A 23958-nucleotide genomic window follows, 5' to 3' on the forward strand; every position below is an offset into this window, starting at 1 on the left:
AACCGCCATTTGTCTTGGAAGCTTTTGCTCCCATAGGAAATCAGGGTTGTTAATTCTACGTAGAATTTTTGAGACAAAAACTAAAACACTTTTAGTGGCAACATGTGAAATATTAATAAAACATGAATGATTATTGCTTTTATTTATAGGCAACTTTTTGGGTACTCAAGTACACCATACTAAAAACAACCATAAAAGAATTATATGAGCAACAGAGGAGAATATGGAATAATTGTTTTGTGTTATTTCAGAAGACCACCCCAAACCTGCGAGAAAAAAAGGCTTTCCATGCTAGCTGTTGGAATGCTAACATTACACATATGCTACGCTAGGCTAGACATATACACTCAAATCCTTCCCCCTGCAATATGGAACCCAGCTGTCTCATTTACCAGACATTTAAGATGTCTGCTCGTTAAAAAAAGCTGAGCTGGTCGTTTACGTGCCTGCTATTGCTAACACGATGACGCTGTTAATGTGGCGGTGGGCCTTATTTTTGGCAAAGCCAAAGCTTCTTCATCACGTCTGTCTCTCTTGATACCCAGGCAACCAAACGTGCTATCACGGCGGCCGCTCGCTATCCCGCCCACACCGATGTCGCAGCCGCTAATCTCTCGCGGCATTAAAGGCCATGCGCTGAATTTATGTCGGCCCGCCACAGGAAGAAAAGGGGAAGTGAAGAACGGTTTGAGGAGGTTGACAGATAAGGCTCTTGTGCTTTCTGTGCGGTGCCTTTTAAGCCGTGTTAAGCTGCTTAATTAGACATAATCTACAGGCCCCAGACTGAAGCGGAACTAATGAAGTTAAAAGACTCAAATCCCAAATCCTGCCATCGCACTCGCCGCCGTCCAACTCGTGGCGGCACGTTCCGAATTCACTGTCTTCCGTTCGTACTGATTCGATAAGATCTGCAAATTCCTTGTCGCGGCTGGTTTCGACAAATTTCAAGTACTGTTGAATTTTAGAACAAGAACACTATCTGTTGCTTTTCCAGACCAACTGATTCAAATATGCTTGCGGTCGGGAAAAGTCAACCAATGACTGATGAGATTTTCTCCTTGGTATGATAAGTTTATTATAAACTGTCACTTGCTCCTCACGCAGTGACCTTTTGTTCAAATCATCGTCGCACAGATGAAGAATAAATGTAGTGGAAGATGTCGCTGAACTTGATGAAAGTCGCACACGCGCAAACCAAACGAGCGAGGACATAATGACTGGCTTTGTCGAGCCAAGGCGCCTCATCACCGACTTCTCCAGCCATACAAATTCCTGACTCAGAATGTTTGGGAAAGTGGTGAGCAGTACAACAAGTTAATTAAAGATTTTTTTTTTTTTTTTTGCCTTTTAGCACATTTTGGACTCTCTCACCCGCTGTTGTTCTTCTAGCATCTTTCGTGTATTCCAAAAAAGTTTTTGTTTGGTGAACTTATTTTCTTCCTTTATCTCAAACTTCATAAGGTACACGTGTGTCATGACAAAATGTCTACCTTTAAAAAGATAATGTTTCTAATATGGCAAAGACAGCAATTTTATGGACTTCAGATATTTTTTTGTGGTACTTGAATGATCTCAGTTTTTGTAAGATCCCACTGTGATTGGCTGAGCCAGTTGGGTGGGCGGGGCCAGTGGAAGATGATTGCCGTCGGAGGCTTTTTTTGTGGTGACATCGAATGTTCATAATTGCGGAGGTTATTGATCCACCACCGCTCGTCTTTGTGTCATGGTCGAAGCAGATGCTACAGTATATCGTCTTTCTCTTAATGGTTCCATGAGTGATTTTGTTGAGAACTGACATGAGGATTTAGGCTGTAAATTCTAAGTGGGATACACTGCGGTTAGTATCTGTTGGTAAAACGAGCGATCCGCCGAGGTTGCCGTATCCCCGCTTGCCGCCACTCGATATTACTCCGGCTTCTTTGTTGTCTCCTCAACAGCAATTATTTGACCCTCAAATGAGCAGATGGCACTCTGGTTGTAGCTCTGCAGCTGAGCCCTCGCATCCTTACCTGGGTTGCCTCCCCAGTGAGCGATTTTAAGATGGTGAGTGATGTGGGCGTCAGCAGATGAAAGTGTACGCTTATCTTAGATGAGTTTATTTTGTTTGCATTTAAGCAGTAAAGCGATCGTGTCTGTCGTTGACTTTTTTTTTGGGGGGGGGCATTGTAATATTTTCCTGCCTAGCGACTGCTAACTTAGCTGACATATATGCTAACGGTATGTTGACAATTGTAGAATGTTCGTTCTGTTTTTCTTCAGCAGAATTACAAGCTAATGAATTCTTGATAGAACTTCAAATTGTCAGACTTTCAAACTTCATTCAACCTTGGCTCTTCATTCCAGTCAGCAAAAGTCAAGGTTCATTAGCATCAAGTCAAGGTAAACACTGGCCTCCCTTAATTTAGTTGATCAGACTTTGAAGGCAATTTGTCTCTGTCCACATTTATTATTCCCATTTCCATTCCAACTTTCCCTCCCGTCTGCTGCCTCTATTTCTTACCTTCTTGCACGATGATGGCCTGCATCGTGGTCTTGCTTGATTAGCTCTCATATGACGCCACAGGCGGCTTTGTTTAGTCGTTGGAAGGATGAGGATGGAGAGGACACAACGAAGGAAGAGGTAGAGGATGCTGAAAGGGGGAGATAAAAGCCGAGGGGAGGGGGGGGGGACTCGAGAGCAGGTGGGGAGGAGATAAATGAGACGGGGGAGAAGGAGGAGGAGAGGTGATGGGAGGACGGCGATGTCGAGAGGAGAGGATAGAGGAAGAAAAAAAATAAATGACCTTTCCTCCTGTGCTTGGTGAAGATAACTGTTTAGAAATGCTGAGGTGGACAGAAGAAGTCTTACATCTAAAAAGAGCCACTTTTAATGGCAGACTTTTTAGTTCCAGTTGAATTACATTTTTATTTCACACTCATTTCGGTTTCAGTTTGGTCTCAGGAAGAAATGGTTATCCGACACATCGCTGATACGTCACGGTTATCTTGTCATATCTCTGTATAAAAATACAATGGGAGGCAGCACCCGTAAAGCGTTCCTTCATGCCGTATGAGATTGCGTGAAATTCTCTTCAGCCTTTGCCAGCGCAACGCGTGCGTTGGCTTTTGTGGGAAGCCAGACTGCAAATGGAACGGAGCCCACCGTGAGTGTTGACAGTGTTGTCTCGTTATAGCTGAAGGGCTACATGGGCACTGAGTGCCATGTGTTGCCGAGGGAGACGCAAATGTCTCCTACCGAATCAAGCTTGAGCGCTCGCGTGAAAATACGACACGATAAACCCCTTCCTGTCCGTCATGCCAATAAGCGATTCGCTTTCTCTGTTGGCTATTTCGTTTTCCCCCCCGTTCCTCCCTCTCCTTGCAAATGTGAAGAACACAAACATCCATTCACACAAAAGCGGGAAGCAAAAATAAAGAAGGCCTTATCTCGTCTGGCAGAGACACTTTGTTCACGTGATTGCACGCTGATGAATAATAGATGTGCGTACACACGGACGGACGCTCACGAGTCACACTCTTCGAACGCCGATGATGCTGACACGGGGCCCTTGTACAGTGCAGAGGGATGAGGACTCTCCAGGGATCTGCTGATGAATGGGAGTGTTGTCACCAGTCAGGTCCAGCTGCCTTAATACCGCACGCTCGGCTCTTTTTTTTTTTTTTTTAATGTATGGCGTCCAGTAAGTAGACTGTAGTCGACAATTGGAGAAAACCCCCAAGCATTGCGTTATATATTAATTGGACTGTTTTTGCGTTAGTGTGCCCCCCCCCCCCCCCCCCCCCCCTTCTATCTGTCTTGTCATATCTCCAGCAAGTGAATTTGCACCTGTGCACTTCACTTCATGCTTCACTTGATGCTGTTCATTTAGCTAATTGTGTGCCAGTCGTAGTTAGGGAGGGTCTCTTGCGTCCATTTCAGCATGTGTACAATATGTCCCGGGGAAAAAGAAATGCTGCCACAGCAGCAGCAGCAGCAGCAAAATAATTTTCCAACAGAAGCATTTGTAATTGGGTGACGTGTACACTTTATTTCAGCCCAGCGGAGCGGCTGTACGTTTTTATTATGTGATATCGCAAAGCCCACAGCTCAACGGCTCTATTTTTTTTTCTTCTTTTTCCTCCTCCTTGTCTTCTCCAGACTATTGCTCTCAATGGGATATTTTGTACAAGACAAACAGTACATGTACTATAAAGAGACACACTTGGAGGTGCAAAAGTTCTGTTTTATTTTATTGTGTGCAGTGCCCAAATATGAACTTTTATTTATCGAAAAGCTAGAACGTATGAAATTTCTATTGACCTTTTCGGGCCGGGGTCGGCACTGTCCGCGGTGGCCTGAGTCAGCGTCATGCTGGCATTGAGGCCACCATTCAATGCTATGCCATTTTAAATTTATCTTTGACGTCTATATCCGTCAAATCCGTTAATGTCAAACCCCGTCCAATGTCACTAAGTGAGCCAATGGCAAGGAAATGTTATGCTTGCAAAAAAAGCTCAGCCTGAGATGTCAAAAGTTGATGGCTCGAATAGCCTGAAATAAAATCGACTGCAACTTTATGAATATATTGCCATCAACAAGGTTTGGATTTGTTTTTCTTGGATCAGCAATCTATCAATCTCCAAATAATAACATTTGAAGCCATAGAAGTCACTCACAATGCTTAATTAACCCTCAGAAGCTCAATTTCAGTTGTGAATTTTGATGACAACTCACTGACGTGTGCTTGAAATACCTTGAACTCAGTTGTTCATTTTGACAAGGATTTATCACCCCAATTACGTTGAGGTCCAACACACACAATCGTAACATGGTGTCAGCGCCACGTGTGTCTGTCATGATCTAAATGGAAATCCGACTGGAGGTTAGCATGTCAGTGTGCATAGCGCCCCGACAAACGCACCTCCTGACAGGCCAATTAATGCGGACGTGTGCGGATGGGATTTAATATGGCGTGCGGAGGGAACCAGCGGGACAATATTTACCAGTGCGGTCAGGGCTCAATCGACTTTAGATTGCTCTTGCCGTTCCTCAACGCGCCATTTGTCTTCTAATTCGTAGGATTTAATTAGCCGCCTTCGTTATTGTGCCGGGAGTTTGATTTAGCTTCTGTCTAGGATTGTTTCGAGTCGGGCGAGAGCCTCACTTGAAACTCCAAACATCAGAGTGGTTGTTGGGCCGCTAGCCAGGCTCGGTCCGCTGTTTAGCGCCGTGATTAATGCCCACGTATGTTTAGTTCATTAATTAAAAAACTATAAAACACTTTGGCGAGGTGAATGGATGGATCACGTGGCTGTAATTGTTCCTGCAGAATGCAGTTGCAAAAAGGGGCTTTATCTAACGTAAAGGTCGAGGTGGGAATGTTCTTCTATTTGGATGCTGGCTGGCCTGCCTGCCTTGGCGCAAGTGGGTTTTCCAAATAAGCCCACTCAAGGTCTTTGGGTCAAACTGCCGTTCGAGGTCGTTCCTGTGCTGCTCACAGTCTCTCGAAGTTGTCTTAATGAGTGACTCACCCTTCCTGTCTCCCTCGATGCTCCCCATGGAGACTCAGGAGAGAGAGAAATGTCTTAAGTGATGGAGAAAGTAAAAACAATAACAATAGCGCTGACAAAAATAATCCCTTGTCTATACGTGACAATCATAATATTGACCACATATTTTGGCGTGCTCTCGGACTTGCGAAATCTCCTCCCCCCCCTTTTTCCCTTCGGGATCAGAGATTAGAAAGGTTTCAAGAGGTTATGGGTGTGCTTGGGGAGTCTTAATGGAGGTGACCTCAGCAGCGAAAGGGTTGCTACGTTCAAAAATAACTGGATTAACGTGACATTGGTTACCATGGAAACCAGTAGAAACCAACCTAATTGACACTGTCTAGTATAAGGAGGCAAACTAAAATGTTTCAGTGTACTTCTACCTTCCCCACTTGTGGATATGAGCGATGGCTAAGTAGCCAAGCACAGAAACGGTTAGCGTTAGCCTTCTCTTTCCTCACCGCCTTTCAACTTCAACTCACTTTGCTGCCAGAAAGACATCTTTGGTTTTATTGTGAGTTCTAATTCATCAGAGCACTTTTAAACTGAGCCCAGTGAGCAGAAGTCATCGTCGACTTCTGCCAGGGCGGGTCGACATTGCCCGAGGCCGCCCCAAATCGCACCTGGCCTTCTCAACACACGACTCGAACAGATCCAGTGCAGAAGTGGTGTTCTCCGACGCGTTCTTCGAAATAGCTTTACGATCTCTTTCATTTCCCTTGCGGCTGACCCTTGTTCTCCATTTCTCTTTCTCTCATTTAATTGGCCCCAAGACTCAGCAATGCATGCAAATTACTCATGGCGGGGGAAGTGAGGTGTCTTTAAAAGCTGAATTTTTTTTTTCAACTTTGGCTGTTGAAGCAGACTGCAGACAGGGCGTGCGTGCGTGTGTGTGTTTGTGTGTGTGTGTGCGAGTGTGAAGACCATCTGTCCCTCAAGAGTGCGTCTGGGTGCAGCAGCATCTCATATGTGTTAGAACCTGCCGCTTCCAAGGCAACTCAAGAAACAGCTTTAACATCATTTCATGTCTACTGAATTGTTTTTTTTTTTCAAAATGGGAGTGAAATCAATTTAAAAAAATGGATATTTGGCTGATTTAGTTTTTAATCAGATGGGTAAATATTTCCTGCATTATTTTTGCTTGTTTTTTTTTTTACAGACATTTTGTGGATTATGGTTTTGATGGACATGTGAACCAAATTTTGTGAGATTTAATTTTTACATTATATATTTTATATTGCCATATAACGTGAAGGCAAACATTGCGCAAACCTTCCTAACATACATATTGTGAAATGAATACTTTATGGAAGTTACTTCTCGTATATGCTCAAGTTTGGTCCAAACTTTTAAAAGGTTGTTCATGATTGTCTCGGAAGCACTCGAGTCCCATAATTTCCGCTCTCTTGACGTCCACTGGGAGAGAAATGGCCTCCGCATTCAAGTCGACACGGCGCTGTCACTACTTTTGGATGAATGCGCTGTACTGAGAGGATTTATAAGGCAGTAGTTTGGACTTCCAGCTGTCATCGTCTACCGGCACATTATATTTAGCGGCGCTATCAGCGAGACCTTCTGCTGCAGTTGAAGAGGTTAAACCGCCATTACACACATTTTCTCTGCCCCTCTTATCCTTAGCCTTCTCCAAAATCGGCTCATCGTTATTCCAAGAACTTTTTTTTTTTTATCTGGCATAGAAGTTCGCTTTCCCCTCAGCCGTGTCTTGTATCCTGCATCCTTGAGTGCATGTTTGTTTACAGTCTTTTTTTTTTTTTTTTGTGTACCCTCATCCTGCATCCTTCCGCCCTCTGTCCGTCTGTCTGCCGCTCTCCTCGGGAGGTCTATCGGTGTCCGAGGTGGAAGTGAGCTATAAGTAGAAAAGGGCAGATAAACCAACGTATTTTGTGTATGTTTGCTAAGTAATCAATGTTAGCTTATGCGCCGCGTGGTGTGACAGACACGAAAGGATTTGTTACCGTTTCCCCGTCGCTGTTTTATCACCGTGCCATCGGATCATACCAATGAACAGACAGCGCCATTTGGGAAAATGCAAATCACGCTAGCTAATCCACCCTGTGTCCGTAATCCAGTTTGCGAGTCTTCTGGATCAGACTGTGCATGTGTGACTGATGCTGCATTTCTATTTTCACTTGTCACTATCTTGGTTGTTACATAAAAAAATTCTGCTACAAAGAATTTGCTTACTGTCTCCGATTCATGGAAGGAAAATGCTCACCCTCCAGTTTTTCCATGCCTTGATGTCTCAACAAAATAAATCTTACCCACTGTGTCCAGCCCTGCCTGAGGTGTGTTAGAAAAGTTCCAGGCATGGTGTCACAAAAGATATATTTCAAGTTCAAACTCTTCGTTTTCCCCTTTCCAGCTTTTCCTGCCACGCCTTCTCCGTTGTCTTGACCAAAGTCTTTGGAGCCAGGAACCGTCAGATGCTCAGGTCATTGCGAGCAGGCGGCTTTTTCATGATGAACCAACCATGAGTCGTCATTGCCAGTCATGTGATCCCAGTCCTATAACTTTTCTGACAGATCTCTCATCATGTGTTACCAAATTTGAGGGCCTTCAAGTCTCTCAAACGGGATTAGAATGCTAACGTCTCAAATAGTAGCTCGGGCTGTAATAGCTGTTGTAACTCCATAAACCGCTCACACAGATAAGAACCACATTTCAAAAGACACTTCCTGTTTTTTTTAACTTCAGGAAAACATCGATGCTAGTTTTATGAGAAAATAATAATAATGCAGTTTGTCCTTTTGTACCGTTTCAAAGTGGGACAACACAATGACCAGGAAATAGCAAAGATGTAAGGAGTGTTCCTACCCACAGCTTCTATCTCCTGCCCTCAACCTCCATCTTCTTACTAATGGACAACACATCCCCCGAGATGCTGCTATGGATGGGGGAGAGGAAAAATGTGGGAGAGGATGACAGTCGGACAGACAAGCCTGACTGATGGCAATGAGGGAGATAATATTGGCGGGGGTGACGACACACGAGCAGAACAGCAAGAAGGGCGAGGTGGGAGGAAGTGCTTGCACGCTTGCATCATACACAAGTGAAAGAAGGGAAAAACCAGGCAAGAGGTTGACTTTCCCACTTTTGTGCCGCCGCCGTCATGGCCGTCGCGCTGCTTCATGACTATTTCATGACCTTGTCGATCCCCCCAGCCCTCCTGAGTGGATCCCGCTGCCGGCAAAAGGCTGGCGAGGCAATCTCGCAAGCGTGACTCTTCATTGAGCACTTTTCATTACAAAATATGTGGCAATCAGCACAAAAGAAATCCAACACTATTGTCATTATGGAAATGGTTTACCTCAAGGAATATCTCGGGGAAATCTGGGAGATTAATCATTGAGATGCGCCATGTTCCCCATCAGCAGCTAACATTCATTTGTTTCCAGGAGGAGTTGTCTCGAATTATTTTCTCCTCATCTTGCATTTTTTTATTTCTTTGTGGGCCAGTGTTATTGAATTCAAAACAGCATTCGACTCCGCCCCTTAAGTCATCCACACTTGACCACGCCCTGCTCCTTCTTTCCTGAGGGGATTCCAGTGTGCAGCTCACATGGCCCGGGCCACTGACCTCTATCCCCTTCCCCTCCAAGCCATTCTTCTCCATACCCCCATCCTCTCTCTGTCTACTCACTTCCCACCCCCAAAACGTCTCCTTCCATTCTTTCCTGCATTTTTTTCCACCACCTTTGTCACTCTTGTTTTTCCTACATCGTAATTAACATGGAGGTGCTCGGTATATTTTATTTTAAAGTGTCACTTTCCAGGAGAAGCATTTAAAAAAATCCACCAAGTCTTCCTTTGTGTGATCAAATGTATTTTCTCAGTTGTTAAAAGCGCTACGTCGTTAACCGTGTCGACACAAACCATTCCCGTGTAAAGCTTCTGCTCGGAACAAAGGTGGCTCAGCAAATCAACCGTAGGAACTTTTATCGCCATTAATGATCGCCGGCATGTTACATAAAAGGGAATCATCGGCGGCGTCTTGTCTTTGTGTCCACATGCCTGGGCATGTTTGCTTACGCTAATGTAGGTCAGCAGTTGGCTAATGCAGGTTGAAAGTAGGACATCCTCGTGCCTATTTGTCATTCGCTAGATGGTTTTTGCAAGTGTGCCAAGAAAGTTCCTGACTTGAGATTGGGTCAGCTTCTTTTGAAATTGATCTGGGGGTACGTAAAGACACAATTGGTATTCAATTGACATATTTGTGTCGGTGACAAGACGTCTGGCATTGTGTTGTTCTAACACCTTGATGAATATTTGATGCATATTTCCTCTCGCAACATCAAAAAACAAGACATTCTTTTTGATAATGATTTCCTCTTTGTCTCCTACCTGGCAAAGCACAGCAGGGAATATTGCCTTTGTAACATGGGCAGTCTTTTAGGAATGATAGAAATCCAGGTTGGGGAATTGTCAGCTTTGAAATTTGATTAAGCCAAGGAAACTGGAAATTTGCTTTATCCCGTGGTTAGTACTTGGCAGTTGAAAGATTGCATTGAGTTGATTTAATTATTTAGTTATGTTATTTTTTTAATTTTATTTTCCCTTTATTTATTTAAAATGTTATTTATTTCTACCACCTGATCCTTGAGACCAAGGCTTGGTTTGGTTTTGCAGCCTTTCAACCAGGCCACTCGTACTGAATAATCGTTTTCAAGTTTGTTTTGGTGGATTAAATTGTCATGTCTATGTTTGGTTGTCTAGCATCTTTTGGAAGAGTTTCTAAATTGTACTGTCAGCGGGGGTCCTTTCACAAAGAGCATTCTTGTCTGGTAATTTATTTTTAGGCTGTGTTTCATGCCAGAATTCATTAAATGGCGCTTGAGCTACCAAATAAATGTGTGCTTGCTTGGATGCCAACACTTAATTTTTGCATCTACTCGTGAACGGCTGTTGGCACGTGAGCGATTTTTAAATCGGTTGTATCGGATTTTTTTTTTGCCATTTGAGAAAAGTAAGAAAACATGTTTTTGATTTTGAGACGTGTCAGCAAACAGACTTTTCTGCTTTTAAAATGCAGATGGCTTTCCCTAGTTGGCTAATTAGTAAACTGGAACACTTGTAGGCTTTCATCTATTTGTCGTATGTGTCTTTCGTTTGGCGGGATGGGAGTTTGATGTGCTCGTTTTCACAATTGTGTGTGTGTGTGTGTGTGTTCCCTTGAAACCAATGACACCACCACTTTTTTCACAGCAAGACCCAGATTTGAGTATCACTTGATTAATTCTGTTTTCTTTTTGTCTGTCTTGCAGGGTCAGATCCGAGGACAGTGAAAACCTCTTTGCATGGGCTCGCCGTGTCCTTGGCGGCCTCCGTCTCTCCGTAGAGCTTGAGGCAAGCATGACAGGATGAGCTTCTGCCAGCGACGATGATGGCCAAAAAGCAAGATGTCCGGGATCCTACCTACAACCTGGTTGTGGTTGGACTGTCCGGTACAGAGAAAGAAAAAGGCCAATGCGGAGTGGGAAAGTCCTGCCTGTGCAACCGCTTCGTTCGGCCCAGCGCTGACGACTTCTACCTGGATCACACCTCGGTTCTCAGCACCAGTGACTTCGGAGGCCGTGTGGTGAACAATGACCACTTCCTGTTCTGGGGAGAAGCTGGCAGGACCGTGGAGGAGGGGCCAGAGTGCCGAATGAACGTGGTGGAACAGACGGAATTCATCGATGACCAGACCTTCCAGCCGCACCGGAGCACGGCTCTGCAGCCGTATATCAAAAGAGCCGCCTCCAACAAGTTAGCTTCGGCCGAGAAGCTGATGTACTTTTGCACGGACCAGTTGGGGCTGGAGCAAGACTTTGAGCAGAAACAGATGCCCGAGGGCAAGCTCATGGTCGACGGATTCTTACTTTGCGTCGATGTTAGCAGGGGCATGAACCGTAGTTTCGAGGACCAGATGAAGTTTGTTACAAACCTGTACAACCAACTTGCCAAAACGAAGAAACCCGTGGTACTGGTTCTCACCAAATGCGATGAAGGAGTCGAGCGCTATATTAAGGATTCGCACACCTTTGCGCTAGCCAAGAAAAACCTCCAGGTGGTTGAAACATCAGCACGCTTAAATGTCAACGTCGATTCCGCTTTTCTGACACTTGTTCAACTCATCGACAAAGGTAGAGGGAAGCCCAAAATAATCCTTTACTTCGAGGCGCTGAAACAGCGGAGTCAGCAGATCGCCTCGGCCAAGGACCGCTACGAGTGGCTCGTCAACCGAATTGTGAAGAACCACAACGAGTTGTGGCCCGCCGTCAGTCGCCGCATGCAGACAGCCTCGGAGTACAAGGACTACGTCTTCCTTGAGGGGACGGCCAAAGCCAAGAAACTCTTCCAGCAACACGTGCATAGACTCAAGCAAGATCATATCGAAAAACGCCGCAAGGCTTATCTGAGTACTCTGCCGCAGGCTTTGTCTACACTCTTACCGCAGTTGGATGAGATAGACCACCTGAGCTGGTCTGGAGTTCAGAAAGTACTGGAGACCAAGAGAGATTTTTCCCATTGGTTTGTTGTCTTGGACGACACGCCGTGGGAGACCACGCCCCACATTGACAACATGGAGGATGATCGGATCCCTCAAGACCTCCTCGAAACTCGCACGGCCGAGGCTGTTTACGAGACCCACCTGGAGCAGCTCAGGAATGACCGCAAACGAGCTGAAATGAGATGGGAGTTCAAGGAAAAACTGAGTGTCTCTCCATTCATCACTCCTGGAAAACCGTGGGAGGAGGCTCGGAGCTTCATCATGAATGAGGACTTCTACCAGTGGCTCGACGAAGCGGAATATTTAGATATCTACAACAAACACCAGAAGGAGATTATTGACCGAGCCAAAGAGGACTTCCAAGAACTGCTTCTTGAATATTCCGAACTTTTTTATGAACTGGAGGTAGATGCGAAGCCGAGTAAAGAAAAAATGGGAGCCATCCAGGAAGTACTGGGCGAAGAACAACGATTCAAAGCCTTACAGAAGCTGCAGGCCGAGAGGGACGCTTTGGTATTAAAACACATCCACTTTGTCTACCATCCCACGAAGGACACCTGTCCCAACAGCCCTCACTGTGTGGACTCGAAACTGGAGCAGATACTTGCTTCCAGGTTCCCCACTCGCTATGCGTCACCAGATAGTTCAAGACCGGATGGGGGCAGAGCAGAGAGGATCAATCTGGTCATACTAGGGAGAGATGGACTCGCCAGAGAGATGGCAAACGAGATCAGGGCATTGTGTAGCAGCGACGATCGCTACGTTTTAGACGGGAAGATCTACGAATTAGCTCTTCGTCCCATCGAGGGCAACGTACGTCTGCCGGTTAATTCCTTCCACACGCCGACCTTCACGCCGCACGGTTGCCTCTGTTTGTACAACTCCAAGGAGTCTCTGTCGTACGTCGTCGAGAGCGTAGAAAAGCTCAGAGAGTCGACGATAAGTCGAAGGGACCGAGAGAACATCCTAGCCCAACTCCCGCTTTTCCTCCTGCTCGTGACCAAGCGTGGGGTTGGTTCCATCGGGGATATTGGAGGAGAAACAGCTCAGACGCTTATCCATCAAGGACTGCAGGTGGCCGCAAAGCAGCAGTGTCGTTACCTCGACCCCGCCTCTCCGGGCATGGGTTACGGACGCAATTTCAACGAGAAACATCTCAACCAGATGTTGAGAGGCCTCTTAGAGTCTCGGAGAAGCCTTCGCAGCGGCTCGCCGCCCGTGGCGCCTTCTTTGTCTGCCTTCAGAGACTCTCAATCCCAAGCAGTTGTAGAATCTGACCTCAAGATTGTCATGTGCCTCATGTGCGGAGACACGTATGATCTCGACCAGCTCCTTGCCCCTTTCTTGTTGCCTCAGCATTGTCGCCCTACTAGCAACCTCCACAGCGGCACTTCAGTCCTCCTGGATCTGAGTGTAGGTGGTCAGAGGCAGACCATTGAGCTGTCCTTGCTGTCCTTCCATTCGTCCTTCTCCCTGCGCAAGACTAAACTAGTCCACGGCTACATTGCCGTTTACTCTGCTCGCCGGAAAGCCTCTTTGGAAACCTTATGCGCTTTCCTTTGTGAGGTTCAAGACATCATTCCAGTCCAGTTGTTAGCAGTCGGGGAAAGCCAGATGGAGCTTTCAGACTCCGAATCAGCTCGGGAGCAGGTCAATCAAGGAGAGGAACTCGCTCACGAAATCGAGGCGAGGTTCAGCACAATAATATGTGGGCATGGAGGAGTTGTAGGCGGGCTTCATAAAATGGATCTTTTCCAATCTTTTCTCAAGGAGATCGTGGACAAGCGCACGATTATTGAGATGTACGAGAATGTGGCTGAAGCATGCACCAATGAGAGCGCCAGTCCCCGTTGCGGCTCTCCCAGTCCAGTTAACATTCTTATGGACTCAGAAGATGACATCGACCCATCACCGCCTTACCCCACCCTGAGGGATGATGGAAGTCTCAGCTCCCATCTGGTAAGCTTCAAGCTACCGGATCTGGACTCGAGCGATACATTTTCTGTCATCTCTGATCTCAGCACATTTGAGAGCAAGCTGAACAACAAGGTACCTCCTCAAGTGAAACCTAAACCTGTCCGGAAAGTCAACCTTGGCCCTTATATGGACCAACAAGGCGGCACCAACAGACGTTCCTTGCCTCAAGCCGTCACGTGGGCTCCCGGTAGCGACGGTGGCTACGATCCCTCGGACTACGCCGAGCCTATGGATGCCGTGACCAAACCGCGACACGGCGAAGAAGAGAGCATCTACTCGGTCCCTCATGACAGCACGCAGGGCAAGATCATCACCATCCGCAACGCCAGCAAAGGTCACGCCAACGGGAGCGCCGGGGGGAACGGGTCAGACAGCGAAGCCGATAGCAGCTCACTGGAACGCAGAAGAAAATTGTCAGCCATCGGGATCAAGCCCAAGCTTTACCGAGATCGATCCAAACGCCTCGGAAAGTTCAGCAGTTTTCGGACCAGCTTCTCGATAGGTAGCGACGATGAAATGGGGGGTCCGCCCAAGGCTAGCCAAGATGACGGAGGAGCCCAGAAGGACAATTCCATCGAGGAGAGCGAGGATCCGAAAAAGAGGAATATCCTGAAGAGCCTGCGTAGAAACACAAAGGTCAGTCTTTCTATAGATTGCACGTGACTCTGTCAAGTTAATTGTGATAACGCACCGAGTTTAATCTCGGAGAACGTCACCTTCAATTCTGTTGAATGTTGAATGGAGGAGGACCTCACATTCACTTCAAATTAGCGTAAATACAAAACAGAGGCATCTTTTTTCCGTCTCGGCTTACCGACCGAATTGCTGAGTGATCTATTGTGCCAGGAAAGCCATTTCGAAAGTGTTCATTAATTCACAGCGATACATATTTCTTCTGAAATGACCACAACCTTCTTTGTTCGCCTTTTAAGAATAAATGGTGTTTTCAAATGGGCCAACTCATCATCAAGTGCCAAGCCCGATGTAATTATTCTCCATATAATGTGTCACTTGTTAAATATTTTGTTCTGGCGCATTAATACGGGATGTTTTGTCGCGTGTATTTGGAAGTCTAATTGTTTGTTGGCTGAGAATCAACACCTGCTTCTTTCGGTGGCTAATTTATCAGTGAAGTTGAGGACTAATTAGTCTAATCTCTGCTTTCGCTCTGCCATAGCCAATGAAAACATGACAGACTTTTCCTACATTGTCCCCGACTGCTCTGTGGGAGCCCTCCGAACAAACGGAGGCAAAATAAAAGCTAGTCGTTAAACTCTGATTACAGATGGTCTCAAAAAAAAAAGCTTTTAAGGTAAGATGTCAAACTCAAGGCCCGGGGGTGGGGGGCAGATACAGCCCTGACGAATTCCATTTTGATTTATATATTTCGTCATCTAGCCTGAATTTTGCCATTTGAACGCTTAAATGATTTTGTGCAAAGTGACAAGGGTCGTCTTGCCAATTTCCACTTGACTCCTTTTTCTATTGGAGTGTTTTTGATAGGTACTATCTCCCTGTTCACTCTACTCCCCCAGCCCCGCGGTGACACTTTTGACCTTAAAGTGTTTATCAGTGCTGGTATGCTGTTCATTCTCTTGCGCCGCATGGTACAGAAGGCCCTTGTGTGTCTACGTTGCACTTGTGTGATAATTACCATGCCTGCTAGCAGGGTGGAATAGGTTTTCACACATTGATTGGGAGGTCAAGGGAGTGTGTGAAATCTGTGTTGTATCACTCCATGGCCACAAGTGTTTTTTTATTTTATTTTTTATTTAATATTTTTAAATATTTAATATCTATAGTATAAATGAATTTTATACTATAATTCATTTATTGAGCCCTATTTTTATGCCCAAGGCAAGACTCGTGTAGAAAAGTGCGTTTCCGCCGTTGTGGGAGTGAACACAGTTGACTTGTTTGCCATCCAACGGCAAGAAAATGGAGGTGCTCATTTTCAAACCGAGTCGGATCTGCTTTCCGTCACCAAATTGTCATGGGCTCACTTGCTACGTTTGCTATAAAGTCCAGCAAGGTAGAGCAAATTCCAAACCGCTGTGAACGTAGACTTTCCCTGCTGTGAAAATGGCGCCTGTGTACGTTAATAAGGCCCGTTATGTGCATCAACAGCTTGAGAAGTGTAAAGCCAGATTGTTTACTTGCCACGCTATCATTAGGATGGCTGCGACCTACAAAAGCAAGGTTGCAGGCTCCAGTCGTCTGACCTTTCCCTTGAACCTCTGTGACCCGACGCTGGAATCAATAAACATCATTTTTGCGCTAATTAGCCATTCTCCTCGAGCATGTTTAGATAACCGCTTTAAAAGCTATTGTTGCAGTAAAAAAAGTGATCATGTTCCATCGTAGTGTTTCCGACACAGCTGGCCCCACCAAAAAAAAAAAAAAACTTTCATTTGCAATCTGCTCCAGTGTGGAATCCCCTCAGGGTGGCCGACCGTGTGGATGTTTTTGAGTTATTCGTTCATCTTGCAAAGTACATTTTGTGTTTGGACTTTTTAAGCAGTCAACACATCTGAGATTCGCTGAGAGCCCCGAGGCCATCGTCAACTCTGAGCTGTGACGGGCGGCAACAAATAATTGAAACGGCTTTCTCAGTCCCTTTTAACATCCCCCCCGCCCCGTCCCCCCCTGTTTACCTGAGGCAGCCAAAACCTGTGTGACCGTCCTCCCGCTCAGCGAGGGGCCGGAAACATTCCGCCTCTGCTCTCTGCATCGTTTTTTTTTTTTTTGTCCTCAGCCAGCAAGTGGAATGTTTTGAATTCCTCTGTCACCTAGCTCCACTTGAGTGTCCTCATGCAAGAAGTAGGAGAGTGGGAGATTAGTCATGACATAGACAACACAATCCTACAGAGATATTAAACGTCGCTGGGGGAGAAATAAAGAGTACACATAAAAGCTGCCACTCTTCCTTTTGATTTGAATTGCTTATTTTATCTCAGAACAGTGAGACGTCAAAAACAGGAGCAGAAATGTCCATATATTATTACACGAGTAGAATTGGAATGCTGCTATATGTGTTTAACCAAACAGTCAGTTTTACTCTTCAAACTTCTTACTAAGCTCAGAGCAGGAAGCCAATTGACGTAATGGCTTTCAAGCTTCCTCAGCGTTTATGCTTTCCAGTAAGTCAGCCATTGTGGCTGCGTTGTGTCTGCAACATTTGCCCAAGAGTGGTTGAAAAAAAAAAAAAAAATTGCAAATATTATAGAGCTAGTCAAGCACCACTTAAGCCACTTCAAATAGTGTCTGGGCGAAAGAGGCTCGCTCACAACGAGCCCGTGCGAACGACATCTTTGATTGTTTATTCAGCTGTCAATGTGACAAATGCAGCGACTGGTCAGCCTGGGTTCACTTTCTCACTTTTAATTAGAGCTTCCTTGCTCGTGTCTCGACGTATTGCTGTTTGACTCTGCGGCTGAAGCAGGATGGAAAACCTTTGGTGTATCTGGAGCAGAGGCCATTCTGAGTGAGCTCCATCTCTCTAATGAGCCCTCCTCCACTGCATTGTCAGGCTCGCTCTGCCGCCGGCCGCAGTCTATGCGCCCAGCCAACCGTGCGACTGACCGGCCTGCCAGGACCGAGCCTCGGGGGGGGGGGGCTGACAGACTTACTAGAGATTCCGGCCTTGAGGGCTTTCAAAACAGGACCATCAAAAGCCTTTAATGCTCGGTACCATACGGAGGCAGGCAGTTTAGGAATTACATATTTCCAAAGGGGAGGGGGAGGGGTGCACGACGCCGCAGTGATGTCTATCTCCGATACACAGAACAGGATTGAACAAATGATTGCTTATCGGATAAGTTGGAAAGGAATGTGCGGGATGGGTGTGCGTGGGCTCAAGTAAATACCGTAACGCAGAAATTGTGCTTGTTTACGGACAGTCAAAAGTTTTGCCCGTTCCACACGCAGATGATATCTTTTATTTCTTTCAGAAACAACGAGCCAAGCCGAGGCATTCCATCACCAAACCTATTGAGAGCAACTACTTTGGAATGCCGCTGGTTACCGCGGTAACTCCAGAGAGGCCAATCCCGGTGTTTGTTGAGAAGTGTATTCAATTTATTGAAACAAGACAAGGTAAGAAAGACTTTTTTTTTTTTTGACTTTCACACACAAGAGATTTTAGAAGCAGGTATTTAAGTGACTCAGCAGGCCAGGCCTTACTTTTTAAAGCCACACACATTCAAAGTCAACAGTACTTTAATGTGGAACTTGAGGATAGTGCCCCCTAGTGGACAGAAATAATACCCGTGTGTATATTTTGTTGTTTGTTCATGCAAACTATTTTTTTTAATTAAAAAATATTTCTCAAAAATCTTTACATTCATCTTGTTGAGAAGACAAGGCAAACCTCAGCGCGTGAGTTCATCGAAAACATTTCTGCTGCTTACTGACATTCCATCGCATTCCGCCTTTAATCTCGCCGCCATTAAAAACCAGCGTGGATTACTCAAGCTTTACAAAACATCCAGCGGGCCGCTGCCTGCCTGCGGAAGAACGGAGGCAACTCGCCGCATAATGAGGCGTCACGTTAGGTTACACCTTGCCGTGTTCACATGTGAAATGGAGCAGTTACAATAACTTCGGAGAGGGAGGGAGGGAGGGAGGGAGAGGCGGGGCTTGAGTATTTGTTGATGTACACGCTTCACCTGAGCTGTTTCTGTTTCATTTGCAATTTTATACCTGCCAGTGTTTGATTTATTTGGTTTTCCCTTCTTCTCCTTCACTGACCTTGTTTCTTTTCCTCTGATTCATCGGTGTCTTGGAGTACTTTCTACCTGTCATCTTTGATTTCCTTCATCTACTTCTTCACCCGCATTTCTGTTTCTCTGCTTTCTTATATTTTTCATCTCTTCCTTCAGCTCCATCGCATTCCTCTTATTGCGTGTGTCAACAATTAGCTTTGGTATTCGCCCGTGAAATGTAATCATTTTTGAAACTCCAGGTGTACCTAATAAAGTGTCCAGTGACTGCAGCACACGCTCTTTACAACATTTATGAGATTTTTTTTTTTCGCTGTAAGTCAGACTTGCTTATCTGCAATCTGCGTCCGCAATGTTCCGCCATAACGGCGCTGGCAGGAAATTACGATCCAGTGCTGACACGGTGTTTGTCGCCTTGGCGGCAGCTGATAATCAGCGAGCATTGTGAAGCTGACCCCTGAGTTCTCCGTTTTGACCCGCATCCTTAGCCTCTTGTGTAAAAATACCTACCGGCTGATGTGTCTCCTTTTATCCAATGTGATCTGTAAAAATAGCTGTCGGTGCTTTTTTGTTCTTTATTGGAGGCCATGTTCTTCAGAATAACTGTAGCACTAGTTGGGAGTTTTTACCCATGTGGGAGTGTCAAATAAATCCACGGCAAGTTGCTGTTATCTACCATCAGCTTTGACTTTTTGCTCAGCGCCCGCATCTTGCCTTTCGGATGTGCTCGTACGGGCCGTGAGAGCCTGGCGGTGACACAAAAGGGCAGCACCCGCCGACCCGACCCGGCTGTCGCCATGGTGAGCGATGAAATCGGCCTCCGGGGCGGCGACGGCTTGCTTGGAATTTGCGCTGATGCAGGATCAGCTGCAGCGTCGTCCCGCTGTGACATGTGGCGGGGGCGCGAGCGCTTAACCTGCCGGCGCTTTCGTGCCACTGAGTTCATGCGCTTGCTAATTCGCATTTCTTCCTATACGAAGCAACAACGGCGACGGGTAAGTCATTTATTATCCATCCAACGGAACTTTTTCGGCGGTTCAACTCGAACGTGCGATCTTCACTGTGATTCAACTCTTCCAGGGTGGCGCTCGTTCACATAAGCTCGGCAGTTAGCTCAACTGAAATGAGGTCATTCCAAAAGGAGGCGTGCGTTCAAAGTTGTTTACCGGCCACATTTGGCCGAGGTATTGACCCCGATCCAATTGAAAGTGGAATCTTATCGACTACTTTTGATTTGCACGATTGCGAGACGTGTCTGCCGTTCGATTCTTTCATCATCCCGCCCGCCGCACATCCATCCTCGCAGCTTCACACTCGGCCTTGGCTGTTTCCTGTTCCCCTCCTCCCAATCCTTCGCCTTCTTTTGCTCTCGCTCGTCCTGTTTTCTTCTTGTCTGCTTTTGAAAAGCTTTTGTGGATAATTGATTGGGAGACGGAGGTGGTCGATGCGGCACGCTTTGACTGAAAGCACTCTTCTCTGCCTCACCCTTCTTTACCTCTCTTTCTACCTCGCCTTCTTCGATCGCTCTTTTTCTCTATCAAAAGTTTGAATGGACAATTTTAGAGATGACAGATGGATCTTTTTATTTTTTTTATTTTTAAATAAAAGCTGTTAAAATTATGAATCACAATAAAATGTGCTCTTGCTGTACTGCACAATAGCCGTATTATTGGCGTTGAAGGCTGCTTGCCTTATTTATTTATTTATCTAACCAAGAAACTTTCAAATTGACTGTTTTTTACTATTTTTTTGTTATTCATCCATCAATTGTTTTGGGTTGTATTCTTCCTGGGCTCCCCCAACTCTGTTTCCATCGACGCTAACGTAATGAGAAGTTCTGGCCGCTAAATCTGTATTTGGTCTTTTCACCAGGCTTGAGCACCGAGGGCATCTACAGGGTCAGCGGGAACAAGGCGGAGATGGAGAGCATGCAGCGCCAGTTTGAACAAGGTACGTATTCCTCCACTGTTGTTCAGGCAAACATCCGCTTCAGCATCCCAGAAGATTTCCCGGCCCACTCTTTTATGAAATTTTTTAAAGTTAATAACACAAGGGAATAGTCGATGGAAATAGAGGCTCTCGTTGGTTTTCTACTTCTTCTCGTTTTGCATGCGTGTGCCCATGCATGTGTCTTCTAAGGTTAGGGCAGTTCATTATCTCCAGATTGCTTTGTTTAATGAAGCATATCATGGGGAAGATGGATCGCGGACTAAGATGGCGGCGCATAGACATGTAAATGAGGTCGAATCCAACTCGGGGAATCAGACTTGAAGCACTTTTGCATAATTCAGACAGTTGTTATGATTGACACTTTGTCAGCGAGTTATTCATTCAACAGCGTGTGTTTGGAGACTGGGAGCTGTTGCTAATATTTTGATTGCCTAGTTGAACTAAATGAGTTCCTAATGCTTCCCAAAAATGATGCAATAAAGTTTGACAGGCCCAAAATAAACATCAAAGATGTTCATTTTTTATTCATAATTGGGCTCCGTCTGGTATGTTGGGATTCAAAAGCCCAAACCAAACCAAATACCTGCAAGCACCATCTGAGCACATTTGAAGTTGCACGACATGAAAAATACCCAAAAACATTTTATTTTTTTGTTTAGATTATGTCTGATTCCATTTTTGACGTGCAATGATTCATCGATTCATTGATTACAAATTTGACATATTTTGATAAATTAATCATTTAAAGACCTCGCTTAACTTAAAATTGTCCGAATCATTGCAATTTTAGCCTCTCAAAAGAAAATATTTTATCTTTATCAGATCACAACTTGGACCTGGTGGAGAAAGACTTCACCATCAACACAGTCGCCGGCGCCATGAAGGCCTACTTCTCCGAGCTTCCTGAACCTCTGGTACCTTACAACATGCAGGTCGAGCTGGTGGAAGCTTTCAGTAAGTCACTAAGAAAGTAATATACTAGGCTGGTGGGGAAATTGTGGTGGGGGAGGAGGAGGAGGGCTTCTTTAAATCCAGAGTGTATTGGATTTTCCTTGAAATCCCTTTTGCATTTCTTAAAGCTAACAAGCACAACTCTCACAAGGCAAGTCCATTCATGGGGAGAATTGGATTTACCCCCTCACTCCGGAACAGGATGGAGGCGAGACTATTTTACGATGGGCGATGGCGTAAACGTGGCGATGAAGTCCTCTATGAAATTGAGATAAACGAGGTCGCTCTGCTCTTTTTTGGTCTCCCTGCTTCCACTCAGGAATAAAGATTTAAGGCGGAGCTTCCGCTCGCGTCGTGCCAGATATTTAGCCCGAGGCTGCGTCGCGCTGTCACCCTGCTTGGCTCACACGTACCCTCAGATATGCGTGTGTGTGTTTTTCATTTTTTTTAACGGCCCCGGCGAGACCCCTCAGCCGTGACAGGGACCTGATAAGGCTCCTGCAGGCGCTACCACAATAGAAGGACTGAACGCTTAGGAAAAAAGAAAATAAGTGCTGTCTGAAAGCTTCCTTTGGTAGACGATTGCCAACTAATACGCTGCTTTTCACAATCCCGCTTCTTGGTGGATTTAAAAAAAAAAAGTTTATATTGCTTTGTATGGTTTGCCTTGGAGTAAATGAAGACAACAACAAAAAAAAAGGCCTGGACAACCAACACTATTTTTGCACTCCCATTTCCCTTCATGTATGTTTGTCAGCATTTTTTTGGAAGAATTTTCGGATCCTTTTTGGACTCCACCCCCACAATGCAGTCGATCAGCATTTCCAAGCGGCGAATGCCTGACAAGAATTGCCAGCAACAAATAGAAACAAATCAAGCGCGAGCTCGTAAAATGGAAGAAATCACGCTTTGGTCACAGTTTGCCGTAGGGAGCCCGAGTCGGCGCGTTGCCGTTCCACCTTAAATGTGGTTTTGATCCGCCGTGACCTTAAGATGGAATGAGAAAGTCCAATTCTCTGCGTGTAAATCATGTGTGCGGCGCGGATGAGAACATCTGCTGCTTTGTCCGCCCCGCTCGCATATACAATCCACCCGGGATCCACTGCTACATGGGTGATGTCAGCTTTTCTGACTCACTCCTCACTGCCATCAGTCTTAACACACCCTAAGTGTGTGTGTTTTTGCGTGTGTGTGTGTGCATGCTCTAGAAATCTCCAGTGGTCGTCTTGTGTGTGGTCATCGTGTCACAGTTTGGCATCGGTTTTTCATCATATGCACCGACCGCCGTTGGGTGGAATTATTATTTTCCGAGTCAAATTGCTTTCATTTCCCTTGTCACACATTTCCATTGCGGCGCCTTCATCTTTGGACGGCTTCACGACATTGTATTTATTGTCTCGTCTCTTGGACGCTTTCTCCGCTTGGAAAGCTAATCTCACCTTATTTTCTCTTCACCATTCAGAGATCAACGATAGGGAGCAGCGCTTCCAGACGATGAAGGACATTCTCCGCCGCTTCCCGCGGGAGAATTATGAGGTCTTCAAATATGTTATGAAACACTTGAACAAGTGAGTGACGAGGCCGGAGATGTCCTTTGATGACTCCACCTCTTTTCTTTTTATGGGGTCTACTCAGCTCGCCCCTGGATGTATTGAGTACAAGAGGCAAAGGTGGCACACTGATTGATGCCTTGATGTAAAAATAGTGGCGTCATGATACCAAAATTCTATAAAAATTATAAAATAATAATAATTTTTATTAAAAAAAAATCTATAATGTCAATTAACTGAAACAAAAACCTAAAACATCTGTGAATGCAGTGGACTCATACAAAACATGGAAATTTAAATGATTTAAATTTAATTTAAAGTCTTTTTAATATTTCACGAGTACATAAATTAAATAATTACTTATACAATCCCTTTTATTACCTTCATACCCTGTTGTATTGTGATATCTCCTCTGTGCTGTTTAGAAACTGAATTAGCATGTTAGCATGCTAATTGAGTACATTTCATTTATAGTTAAAGATAAATGACATGCTTGTTTACAGGCATGTGTTATAATTTAATGAGTAGATGTAGCTTGGTAGTTGGAGAAAATCCACTTTGTGTTGGAATTGAATTTATTTCAATATTTCTGATTATTCCGACTTCCATTAGCCTCTGTATAGAGTTTTGGATTCACTGTTAGCATTAAGCTAGCTGACTTTCATTTGTCAAAATGATCGGGATTACTTGAACATATTGCGTATTAGACTTTGAGATCCTCAGGGTAGATGATGAAGCATTTCCGTTGTCAAAAACTGAAAAGAACGAT

At 45.2% G+C, this 23958-nt stretch overlaps 1 protein-coding gene across 2 annotated transcripts in view; it reads left to right on the forward strand.

Annotated features, from left to right (window-relative positions):
- Window positions 1-23958, forward strand: part of arhgap35a (Rho GTPase activating protein 35a) — a 37249-nt gene that overhangs the window by 9557 nt on the left and 3734 nt on the right. For both annotated transcript variants that reach the window (XM_088380940.1, XM_088380939.1), the window contains 5 exons: window positions 10812-14653; window positions 17968-18112; window positions 20611-20688; window positions 21511-21642; window positions 23102-23207. In XM_088380940.1, coding sequence (XP_088237066.1) covers window positions 10928-14653; window positions 17968-18112; window positions 20611-20688; window positions 21511-21642; window positions 23102-23207 — 4187 coding nt within the window. In that variant the 5' untranslated portion in view covers window positions 10812-10927. The remainder of the gene's footprint in view (window positions 1-10811; window positions 14654-17967; window positions 18113-20610; window positions 20689-21510; window positions 21643-23101; window positions 23208-23958) is intronic.

This window comes from Syngnathus floridae, chromosome 7 (assembly GCF_059516105.1).
Source record: "Syngnathus floridae isolate MCC-2025c chromosome 7, RoL_Sflo_1.0, whole genome shotgun sequence".
Taxonomy (NCBI): Eukaryota; Metazoa; Chordata; class Actinopteri; order Syngnathiformes; family Syngnathidae; genus Syngnathus; species Syngnathus floridae.